At 42.3% G+C, this 12,872-nt stretch overlaps 1 protein-coding gene across 7 annotated transcripts in view; it reads right to left on the reverse strand.

Moving 5' to 3' along the window:
• The window catches only part of LOC146967177 (KAT8 regulatory NSL complex subunit 1-like), a 41,746-nt gene that overhangs the window by 6,431 nt on the left and 22,443 nt on the right, over positions 1–12,872 (reverse strand). For 6 of the 7 annotated variants that reach the window (XM_085760577.1, XM_085760578.1, XM_085760576.1 and 3 more), the window contains 8 exons: positions 12,337–12,478; positions 11,097–11,180; positions 8,944–9,098; positions 7,552–7,693; positions 5,342–5,507; positions 3,606–3,761; positions 1,921–2,175; positions 775–929 (listed from right to left, as the gene is read on the reverse strand). In XM_085760577.1, the coding sequence (XP_085616703.1) occupies positions 775–929; positions 1,921–2,175; positions 3,606–3,761; positions 5,342–5,507; positions 7,552–7,693; positions 8,944–9,098; positions 11,097–11,180; positions 12,337–12,478 (1,255 nt within the window). The remainder of the gene's footprint in view (positions 1–774; positions 930–1,920; positions 2,176–3,605; positions 3,762–5,341; positions 5,508–7,551; positions 7,694–8,943; positions 9,099–11,096; positions 11,181–12,336; positions 12,479–12,872) is intronic. The other variant, XM_085760580.1, reaches the window with a different exon arrangement.

The raw sequence follows: 12,872 nt of genomic DNA on the forward strand, positions 1-12,872 counted from the left end.
GTACTGATAACTCTATTTTATATGCACACATTCTGAATGTCAGTATTTTCCCAAATGTTAAATAAAGATTCTCATTGAGAGGGGGATAAATAAAGAGAATAAAGGACTTTTCTTCTTCTGTGAGTTTTGAATGATCTCAGCGTTAAAAACTCGACAGTGAGTCATTTAGTTATCGACCTCTTTGAGCTCGTTAAACTCACATCTGGACTTTTGATAAATGACACAGAGACTCAGAGACTCTGTGCAAGCAGCAGTTTATCAGCGATCTGACCTGAGACCAGTTCAGTCCGACTCTGTTTCTGCTTCAGTGACGACGAAACTAAAAACAAACTCAGGGTCAGGTTTAAGTTTCTGTTTCATGCTGCACACACACACACTTTTTCTGTTTTATCTCGATGTGTCAGTCACTGTGAGTTTCCTTCGACAGACGTGTGAACTCTGATGTTCAACCATCATCACCGTGGAAACAGTCACACAGCCACAGCCAGAAGAAACAGGAAGTAAGTGTGTGTGTGTGAGTTAATTAAGAGTTAGATAATAAACCCTGAGCCCAGTGTGTTTCTCCTCCTGCGCTCCAGATGTCAGCAGGAAACTGAAGCTTCAAAGCTTTTTGTTTTAAACACTGAGGTTCAGAAACGCGGCAAGTTCAGTTTGTGAGATTAAAAGACGTTAAAAAGAGGAGGTGGTGCTTCAGTCCCCCTCCTCCTCTATGGAGCTAACGAGGCCAGTGAAAATGAAAACCGAGGCTCTGGGTGTTTCCGGGTGTTTCCTTACGGGTGTGCTGGGGACGCTCTGGCTGCCGGCGCCCAGCGGCATGGAGTTCTCCGAGGACGTGGACAGTTGTCGCGTCAACGGGCTGTGGAGGGACGAGTGCATGTTGGCCAGAGACGGACAGGGGCTGCTGGACTCCAGGAAGAGTTTAGGAGACGCTGCAGGAGAGACAGAGAGAGAGAGAGAGAGTTAGACTGAACGCATCATCATCACCTGACAGGAACAAATACAAATCTACATCTTTAGTCTCTTTAACCCTTAAACTACTGCGCTGCGTTGGCTATGTGTGAGTATCATCACCGTAACTCTGTCATAGTTCGTCCAATTTACCGTAAAGGCTGTGATTTCATTTTTGAAAGTGGAGAAGTCAAAGATACAGTGTCATAATGATCTCCAAAGGACATAAAGTTAAACATGAAACACTGTTTTATTCAATATTTTAATCAATATCAGTGTATTATTTTAGTTTTCTACAGTTTCAGAGTGAAAAGGGGAAACAAAGCAGCAGCCTGCAAAAGAATGAGACACCCAGGAGACTTGAGCTCTCAGATAGCTTTGACCAAGGTATCAGACAAGGTATTTACTATTTACACACTGATAGTTTCCAATGGGGGGGGCTACTAGATACTAACTATGCTACTTTTCATTTTTTGTCATTTTGAAAATGGAAAAGATGAAAATAAAATATATATACACACACATATGTTGTTTAAAATGTAAAGTGAATATGTTATCTGTAACTTTATGTCTTTTGGAGATCATTTTATCTTCCACTTGCTGAACTGTTCACATTAACATTGCATGATGCCACTGTAGTTCGGTTTTGCACAGTTTTATTTTTTTTTGTAAACCAGGAGCCCTAGACTAAAAAAAAGAGACTAAGATTGCTTCTCAAACTTCTATCTATCTTCAAAAGCCAAATGTGCAGTAACAGTATTGTTTCTCACCCTAAATCCCTAAAAAGATCAAGTTTGTTGCGTTTTTCTTTATTTAAACTGCTAATACTTCCATACAATGTTCAATAATCATTTACCAGATGCTACAAATTCAGGTGTAAGTGCTGCAGCAAATAAATACGTAATATGTCTAATTGTCCGTTTCCGGCCTCGGTATTTAAAGGGTTAACACGTGTCTGTGTGAACAACTCACTGTCGGTTCGGTCCAGCGACGGCTCTCTTAACCTCTTGCGGCTGTAGTTCTTGTCGTAGGGGCCGAGCGGCGTGGACAGCGCCTGAAGCCGCTCTGTCTTGCACACGGCCTGACCCTCCAGCCGGGCCGCATTCAGCAAAGAGCCGCCGCCACCGGTACTGCTGGTACCAACGCCGCCGCCGCCGCTGCCGACGAGGCCCACGCTGCCGTCCACCGTCCTCGGCTTCTCGGCTCGGTTCTTAAAGTGGCCCAGTCCTGCAACACCGGGAGGAAGGTTTGAACATTTTAAATATTTAAAAAAGGATCAAACTTGATCGTTGATGAAGAGTGCGAACGTTTCTCCGCCGTAATAAAAACCTGAACTATGAGACTTCACTGTCTGAGCTCTGCGGCGTTATGAAAGACGGTCTAATGATGAAGTCTGTTGGTGTGAAGAGACGCTTCATAACAACGAGCTGAGAGTCTGAGACACGTCGGCTCGTTTCACAGTTTGACAGCGACAGATTTTCCCTCCGTCTCTAATTTATACGTTTAATATAAAAACAGGTTCGATCTCCTCTGTTCGGACGATTTAAGACGACGAGGCGTCAGCGTGATGATGATGAAGAGTTCATCTATTTGTTTATTTGTACATGGATCCCCATTAGTCGTCACCTTGGTGAGGACTGTTCCTCCCGAGGTCCAACTTTAAATCACATGACAGTAAAATAGTCGAACAGTTAAAGGGATAGTTCAACACTTTGGCAAATCGGCCCATTACCATAATCCTTATAGTTTTAGCAGTAGGTTCGTTACCTTTAATTGTCGGTGCAAGCTATTTTTAGAACGGCAACAACTCCACAACGCTCTGGTGGACAAGTTGTGACCTGCACATTCACCACGCTATGAGATAATAACACAACGTTACCAGACAGAGTTGTTTTAGAGGGAAATTCATGCAAAACCGCTGATGCACGTTCCCGTTGGAGGCAGTTTTTCAGCAAGCAGTCTCTGTGTTTCCCTCTAAAACAACTCTGTCTGGTAACGTTCTGTTATTATCTCATAGTGTGGTGAATGTGCAGGTCACAACTTGTCCACCAGAGCGTTGTGGAGTTGTTGGATTGTGTATTTGATTAGTTTGATGAGGGAAACCAGGAAATCCCAGGAGCCTCCGTAGCGTAGCTGTGAGCAGCTCACGGCTCTGCTCCGCCGTTCTAAAAATAGCTTGCACCGACAATTAAAGGTAACGAACCTACTGCTATGACTATAGGGATTATGGCAATGGGCCAATTTGCCAAAAATGTTGAACTATCCCTTTAATAAAAGCAGGTAATAAGTTACTAAAAATATAATTTCTGTATGTATGACACCTTTCTAGAGTGTCTTTTTGAATCTTGATTTACCATCAATACCAATAAGACAAGGAGGGAGTCTGTTCGCACTATATAATACTGTGTTTTTAAGTGCATTGGATTTGGCCGAGGTAAAGTGAAATGACCCTTTAAAGTCTGTCTAGTGTTACGATGATGTCCATCTATGGTCAGTTACATTTTAGTCTTTCATCCACTTTAAGCGATGACAGGTTTTCATGTATTAAACTGACATCGCTCCTCGCTGAGTCATGCAGCTCGACTCTGAGCAAACTAAAGTCTTGTTGTGTGATGATGAAGATGATGATGAAGCCGAAGCCTTCATCCTCCACTTACTGACTGCCATGAGCGAGTTGGTGAACTTGTGCTTCTCTTTGGACGAGGAGAGCTTGTGTTTGAGCGAGAGCTTCTTCAGTGGTTTGCTCCTCTCCAGAGACTTGGTCTGCCACTGGCTCTTCATCACCTGCTGCAGACGGAGCCCTATACAAACGTCTGAGACACAAACACACAAAGGGAAATATTTAACACACATAGAGACATAAACACTGAGTCAAATATCGATCCAGGATATTATTGCACTGTATCGATACACAGATGTGAAGCATGGAGCTTTTAATCACAGAAACATTAGAGACTGTGCTGCTCAGTCTGATAATCTCATTTAACAAGATTAAAAGTAAATGAATTAAAGATGAACAGACTGAGAACTTTAGAGGAAACAGATGTTGACTAAAAATCTGCTGGAACGGAAAAAGGTCAAACGTGTTCCTGTGTTTCCTTCTTTGTTATTGATTTGTTTGATGACTCATTATATCTGTGTTTTGACATGTTGAGCAGGTTTCTGTTTGTCATCTGCTCTTTTTCCTCTAAATCATAACGCAGAGGAAACTGTAAACTGTTAATAATCACACATCTGTGTAAATCCTGTGTTTGAACTGAAGATGCAAAGAAAACATTGTATTTTAGTCACAACAAACAAATATTTAATGAGAATATTATTATTTCAGACGTAACAATCAGCCTCAACGACCTGACGCTCAACTATAATTAGAGGATTTGTGAGACTAAAACACTTTGAATAAAAATACAAATGAGAGACAATTAAGGGATCGAGGATCAGAGATGTTTTGATCTGACTTTTAAATCGGCGTCTGTAGCGGATCATTACGGAGACTGATGTGAGTTGAGAGTGAGACGTGTTTTATTCAAATGTTTATAGCTGTTTAAAGTTAAATTAATGAATCTTAAAGTTGTGACCTAATGCAGTTTATCTCAGTGATATTTGTTATTCACTAGAGCTGGGTTTAAAAAACATTGATTTTCCGATTTATATCGATCTTCCTTTAAAAGATCTGATATCCATTCATAAAATCCTTAGATCGATCTTTTGATTTAAGCCATTTCTTGTTTCCTCTGTCAGATCTGCATGATCGCGATTATCACCCACAACTGTACTGAAGAGTTGCAGCGTTTACTTCTGTAGTGGGTTGTGTTAAATAAATGTGCATTAACATTGCTGCTTTTGGGCCAATTCTTAAAGTAAACATTTATATTTTTCATAATGCACCAGGTCAGAGAGTTTCATCTTGCTTTTTTCAGTTTCAATACCAATTTTGCTCAGTAATGAAAAGAGATTTTCACAGAATTATCTCTAAATGAATCAATATCGAATTGGAAAATCAAACTGAATCAGTAAATCAGCAGCGATTCCCAACCCACTGAGATACTGCTGCTGTTCACTTTTATCTGCTGGTATTTTTACATTGTTTTATTTGTTCTTTTATGGCCTAATTTGTCTTTTATTGAGTGTCTGACTGATTGATCGTAAGCCTGAGAAGTGCCAACAGAATTTCGTTGTTCACTGTGTGTTAATATGTGACTCATGTGTGAACTCCCTGGAAAACTAAAACGTAACGGGGCCGAGAGCCTCCTGCTGCTGTTGTGTCCGACAGAGACGGAGGATATTGAACATGTTCTCTAGGAAACTTCCTGCCTGCGGCCCCTCCCTCCCTCCCTGTTTGTCTTCCCCTCTGGACGCGGGGGGGGGGGGCAGGAAACCCCGGTGGACTGACCGTCAGGGAAGGACAGGATGGGGTGGACGCCAAGATCCAGTCTTGACAGGCGCTCCAGGGTGGGCAGCTCGTACTGGGGGTCTTCTCTGGGGGTGGGCCAGCCACCGCACATCACACAGCTGGGGTTGATCCTGCAGTTACACTGGACACAGCTGCTCCTCTGGGCCTGGGGGGGGGGCAGAGGGGGGAGGAGAGAGGAGGAGAGGAGAGGAGGCATTAAAACACGGAGTTACTGAGCGACGACACAACCGCCTCTCAATATTTCTACAGTTTAATTCGCCACAGGAGGAAAAGTGAGTCACTCCAGGAAACGTTTTCCCTCTTGAAGCCGCACGCCCGCCGGCGTCATGGCAACAGCTTTAGGGCTGTCAGTCTTCCCCCCAAATCAGATTCACATTTTTTATGTTTCTTACGTTAAATATTCAAATCAAATTTTTTATGTTTTTTAGCTCATTATATTCACCTATACCAGCTTATTATTACGTCTGCCTCCACTAGAGCAGGAGTTCCCAACGTGGGAGAATTGATTAGAAAATAATTAGAAATACCACATTTTTGCTGTAATGGTAAAAAAGATAAAAGTAGTAGTTAGAATTTAAAATAAAACCATGCAAATAAGTTTTCCTCCTCATCTTTAGAAGCTTACAGATCGTGTTAAACGTGGAAGACGATCTCATTAGGAGAGATTAGCTGTGAAACATAGTAATTCCCAAAATGTAAATTTGCACAGCGACATAGTTCACATGTTTACTCAGTACTCTGGTTTATGGATACGACTTTCGAGTGAGATATTCTTCTTCTAAAGTAAATAGCTGTATGTAAATTCACATCCTTGTTGTCAGGCTGTTCTCTTCTTTTGTGTAGTTGTTACGCCCGTGTTCGTATACGTCATATCGGGGCGTGTGCTCTGTGCGAATCCATAAATCTGTTATGTAACATTTGCAACACACTTAAGTTTTACCAACTCAATAAAAAAATTTCAAGAAGGGAAATGGAAATATTAAAAGGTAGTCAGTTTCCAGCTTCGAATGTTCTCATTTTTTAAATAATTTGAATTCTGTTTGAATAGCGAAGTTCGTTCTGACACCGAGACGAAGCAGCGGCACGTTTTCACACATGGACCCGACTGAGCTGCAACAAAAGTTAGAGGCAGAAATTACAAAAAAGTGAATCCAGCTTCAGTTTCATCTTCACTCACACACACGGAGGGAGAGAACCGGGATTCCCTGTTGTACAACTGAACCGACTACTTTCTTTTTTAACCTCCTCAATAACCACACACACACACACCCTCAGACATGTGTGTGTGAGTGTGTGTGGTGAGAAGAAGCATAAACAATCAGCACATGTTTCTATTTTCCTTCACTAAAACAAACTTGTGAGTCGTCACGAGGCCGATTACACGTCTTTGTTGTTGAAGATGTCCTAGTTTCTCACACTCGGCTCAGACCTCGTTTATTCAGCTATTAGGTTACACACCCAGGAACTAATCAGACACACACACACACACACACACACACACACACACACACACACACAGTCCACTTCATCTCTTTTAAATGTGCAACCGAGCGTTCAACACAGTCACACCTTCAAACCGACTCATTTAACCCGTGAACGCATCGTGTGACTTAAAACCCTCCTGTTGTCCTCCTGGGTCAAAGAAGGACGAAGGGAAAGAAGGAAGGAAGGAGGGAGAAAAAGAAGGAAGGAAAGAAGGAAGGACGAAGGGAAAGAAGGCAGGAAGCACGAAGGAAGGAAGGAAGGGAAAAAGGATTGTGGAAAGAAGGAAGGGAAAAGGAAGGGAAGAAAGATGGAGGGAGGGAACAGATTTGGCCAATTAGATCAAGAGGAAGGAAGAAGTAGTAAGGACGAAGGGAACGAAGGAAGGAAGGATGGAGAGAAGGAAAGAAAAATGGAGGGAAGGAACAGATTAGGTCAAGGAAGGAAGCAGAAGGAAGGGCGAAGGGAAAAATGGGAGGAAGGAAGGAAGGAAGGAAGGAAGGAAGGAAGGAATGGAAAAATGATTGTGGAAAGAAAGAAGGGAGAAAGGAAGGAAAGAAGGAAGGGAACAGATTGTGTCCCAGAAGGACGACAGGAGGGTTAACGAAGACGAGCGCTGAATTTAACCCGTTCAACAGGATCTTCCAGCCCGAGCGCCGGCATGAACACACACACACACACACACACACACACAGAGCGGGACTCACCTTGCCGTTGAGGTTGGGAACGGCGTTGGGCTGGATGAGCCGCCTTCGCCGACAGCTGACGAGCGGCCGTGTCCGCGCCGCCACGCACGTGCTGTCGTAGGACGACGGCTGCTGGTGCTTGGCGTCGCCGCCGTCCGCCATCCTGAGAGACGGGAAACAACAACCATCAGCTTCATTACACATTATTAATGACATGAAAAGAGTTCACGCACGACGACATGTGTTTTTTTGTTCTCTCTGTTTGTTCTGTGTAATCAACACTGATGAATTAATGAGATTATTGTTGTTTTTATTATTGATAAACTGCAGATTGTTTCGTTTAAAAATGTCAGAAATGAATAAAAACCACCGTCATATTTTCCCAGAGCTCACGCTGACGTCTTTTGTCTGACTCATGGTGCTAAAGAGTCGATTTACAACAATCAGGGTTCCCACTCTTTTCTTGAAATCATTTTTCCAGGACATTTCCAGCGGCTCCAGTCTGACTGACATGTTATTATTATACATCCTCTGTCCCGTTCTTTTCAACAGTTGTACCTTATTTTGTACATTTTTGTTTCTATGTTTCTTCCTCTCCCAGCCCCAGAAGTCTGATTTAAAGATGTGCAGTCTATGGCTCCAAGTTATGCAATTATCTCTTACAGTAACATGCTTAGAAATTCCTGAATTTATCATAGAACACCACAAACATGGGATCCAATACTGGAAAAACACTCATCAACTCAAAGTCTCTCGTTTTCTCACTAGGCACTTTTTTAAAAGAAAATAAATCCTTAGTGAGGTCTGAAAACGGCAAATAGAGCTCTGGTAGCTGATGTGGTAAGTAATTTTCCAGGACAACTGAAGCTTTTCCAGGACATTTGACTTTTTTTTCTCAATTTCCATGTGTTTTCCAGGACAAGTGGGAACAATATAAAACAGTGAGAGCAGAACATTTCTCTCTCTTCAGAAACTGAAACACAAAAATATTTTGGTACTTTCCTTAAACAAATCTGTTTCCTGTGAACTGACTGATGGATTTATCAGAAACTGAAAAAAAACCTCATCTCAATCCGACAATATTATTAATTTACATCAACTATTTGTCCAAATTCCCAGCAGCTCTGTAATAAAACGTATCTTATTTGACCTTAAACCCATTTTGAGACGTTAAACCTCCACATCTCGAGGACGTGAACCTGATAAACATGTTGTGTTTTGTCTTGACCAACAACAACAAATTCACCTTCTTCTCTATCGATCAGCTGATCAATAACTCCGTTCTCAGTTCTCAGTAACATCAACAAATCCTCCTCAAAATCCATAATTATCAAGAACTCCCCTCCTCCTCCACTTCCCAGAATGCAATCTGTCTATCTGAGGAGCACGTGAGCGCGTCGTTATCAGCCGTACCTGCTGAGGACGCCGTTGACCGGCTGTCCGTTCTGACTCTTCCAGGCGCCGGCCTCTGTGGCGGTGTTGTTGGTGGTGGTGTTGGTGTTGGCGGCGGCGGCGCTGCTGCTGAGGTGGGCGTGGCCCGAGTGCTCCAGCCGTTCTGAGGCGCCGTCCTGCAGCGACAGATAAGACCAAGAGTGAGCTCGTGACAACTGGCGCAGGAGAGGCAGCGCTCAGAGAAACCCACAGATATTTAAGGAAACTACTAGAAACAGACGAACCGAGTCGTCCCGGTGCCGCGGCCTTCAATTATTCAGTCTGAGGGGTTTTTTAAGTGTGTGTGAACGGAGCGAGGCGATCCCAGAGCTCAGAGACCCGCTCTGCTCTGCTCTGTCATCAGCGAGCACGGCTGCACTTCACACGCTCCTACACTAATGAGCACAAGTTCACAGCTACAACCAAACTTACAAATTATATAATAATAAAAAAACACAACCTCAAGATTTCAGGTCTCCTTTCACTCTTTTCTAAAACACTCAGTTGAGAAAAACGAATTATGGCCTTAATCCGTCTATAACTGGAGAACTGAAGTGCTGGACTTCTACAGATCAGACTAAAACACCCAGATTAATGTGATTGGAAACCGGTTTTCTTCATGTATTCGCCTTAATCTGACTGAAACTGGACGACGCATGTTTCACAACAGTAGAGACGAGACAAAGTGGAGCAGAGAAACCGGACCAAACCCGGCCATAAAGAAAAAAGAAAGCCGAAAGCATCTCACACAGAGCAACCAGCCAGAAGATGTAAAACAGAAAATAAAAATAAACGCTGAGGCGACCTGAGTCATTGTATATATTTTCAGCCCAGAGCAGCGTCCTGTCAGGAACTGTGGTTCAGATCTCTGAATTATCTATATCCAGTTATTTACTAGGTGACAGAAAAGTTGACCGGACAGGGGTTGGTATTAACTAGAGCTGCAACACTTAATTGATTAATCGAACAATAATCGATTATTAAGTCAATCATCAACTATTTTGATAATCTAATAATCAGTTTGAGTAGTTTTTTTAAAGAAAAAAAGTCCAAATTCTCTGATTTCAGCTTCTTAAATGTGAATATTTCTGGTTTCTTTGTTCCTTTATGACAATAAACTGAGTCTCTCTTTGGTTTGTGGACAAAACAAGACATTTGAGGATGTTGTCTGGTGGTTTGAGAAACACCGATTGATATTTTTCAACATTTTATTGACCAAAACAACTAATTGATTACATAATCGACAGATGAATCGATAATGAAAACAATCGTTAGTTGCAGCTCTAGTATTAACCCACGGAAATGACACATCACCACCTGAGGAGGAGGAAACCATCAATTATAACTGGGACCGAACTCTGACAAGACGCTCAACTCACTTCGCTGTGCATGTAAACGCACCGATTCATTCAGATTTCAGCCGTAAAAGGAGATTATATTTATTTAAAAATAGAAATACACCTCAGCAAAAGACACTAAATCCTTTAATTTAATATATAAAAGTAGAAAACTGACTGTGTGACTAATCAACACGCAGAGATCCTCCAGCGCGAGCAGCCACACCTGCAGCAGCCGCTCAGGCTTCACAAACATGCAGCTCAACTATTCAAACAGATCCAGAGGAGCAGAGAGCTGCTCCTCCTCCTCCTCCTGCTGCGATGAGTTATTATTCAGATGTGAACGTGGAAAGAGCTGATTTCACTGAAGCTCTTTTGTCTGATTGGCTCAGACCTGAGGGACAGACGTCTCACTTCCACCAGACGCTTTGATTTACAACAACAAACAAACAACCGAGCTGAATGTTTCTGCCGGTGATGAATTAAGTTGTAAATCGACAGGACGCAGCTGCTTTAATCACATATTTACATTAAACTTTGTCAATACATCTTTTCTTCAACAGCTGTTCCCCTTATAGAAGAATATCTGAAGCTTAAAATGTGTCTTAGCTTCAAATATTTTGTCTTTCAGGCTAATTTCCTGCGAGATCCTTTAACAAACGTTTCAGAACAGGACGAGCGAACAAACACGCTGCTGCACGTTAAATTAAAGCAACAACTACTGTGAAACCGTTGATAAAACCAAAGCAGGAAAAAAACAGCACACAGCCGTTCCAGGTGACCTGCACTGAAGCTTACCTGAGGACCGACAGGCTCCACCTTCACCTCCGTCCCACCTGCAGGCAGCGCGCTGGGGGCCGCCCCTCCCAGCTCCACTGAGCCCTGTGAAACCCACAGCGGAGCGTCACTCTCCATGAGAACCAGAACCAGAGCCAGAGCATCACAGCAGCTCCCTCAACAAGCAGTGAGCACACACACTGTTTCACTACATCCAGATCAGGGACGCACCGATCTGATATGAAGATCAGGGATGAACCGAACCCACTGATTAAGAACCAACCGAATACTGAAACCAAATACTGAATCCTGCTCCCATCATCGACCCAGACAGGAAACATATTATAAATGCAGTATGCAACAACTTCACACAGTGTGTTTTAGTCTAACTATGAAAAACAATGGGCAATAACTTTCACCTCTATTTTGCATTTGAACAGAATTAACGCTCACATCCAGAAAACATCACAGATCATTGAAGCTTCAAGTCATTCAGGATTCAGGCTTTAGTATTTTTTCTCATTCTCAGGAAGAAAAAAAACAAAAATAGGAAATTATCTCCACAGAGCAGAGAAAATATTTGCCTGTAAGTATTATTGGATGTGTTATTTATGCCATGTTTACATGTTTAGGTTAGAATAATAACAGCTGTTTGTCGTTTAAACTGAGTGTTGATTGTGATGCTAATTTCTGTTAGCCTGTCTATGGTATTCCATTATATCTTAGCATCAAGCTAGCAGACTTTTGGTAATCAGAGTGATGCTGAGCTGGATTTGAAAGGTTTTCGTTCAGGGTTCGATTTAGTCGATTGTGATATGTTGCATCTATTCTATATATTGTATGTTTGTTCTACTCTTTCATTGTGCTTTTTTATACATTTTCTCTCTCGTGTAAATAAATCAAATCAAGGTCCGGCAGAAACTAAACCCCATCATTTGTCAGAATCCAAAACCAAATCCTGGATTCGGTACATCCCTGAATAAGATCCTATATCAGTCCAGATATTGATCGGGTATCGGATAATGGGGCAGATCCATGACGCCATCAGTAACAACAAACACAGAGCAACAACGCAGGAAGTAAAGTCATGTTAAAGTCAAGCCTGGTGCCTTCACCGTCTTCCACATGTCAAGATTTATTCAGTTTATCAGTTAAACAGTGGTATTGATCGGTATCGAACATTGGGACTGAAAAAGAAGCCGGATCGGTGCGTCGCTGGTCCTGGTCTATAACAAGAACCTGTAGCTGTGCGGACTCTGACCTTGCTGGCGCGGATCTGTCTGTAGATGTCCGTCTGCTGTCGGATGCGGTACTCCAGGTCTGAGATGTGCGCCTGGAGCCAGTTCCAGTGGCTGATGATGGCGGCTCGCTCCACCGTGTAGCGACTCTCCGCCCGCTTCCATCTGAGGACGCAGAGATGAAGAGTGTGGGTGAAAAGATGCCACAACAACAACAACAAGGTGATTTATGAGTTATATAAAGTCAGCTGAAACTATAAGTTGATTAGTTATTGATTCAATATTTGAAGATTATTTCTTCCAGGTCATCTGTGGAGCCAAACTGCCTCTGAAATATAAAGATTTTCTGTGTTTTCTGCGTTTTATTTCACAGTTAAGTGGATAAAACTAGACATTTTGTCGCCTTTTTCCTCTTTCCTGTCACTTTCATAGAAATTATCGAGGAAAAAAACAACCAGCAGGTTTAATCAATAATTAAACTAATAGTAAAAAAAGGTTGCATTGCTCAGAAAATCGAATTATTATCCCAAACACAATTATCATCGGTTATAAGTGGTGT

Source organism: Trachurus japonicus, chromosome 19 (assembly GCF_045865225.1).
Source record: "Trachurus japonicus isolate A0001 chromosome 19, Traja_1.0".
In the NCBI taxonomy this organism is placed as follows: Eukaryota; Metazoa; Chordata; class Actinopteri; order Carangiformes; family Carangidae; genus Trachurus; species Trachurus japonicus.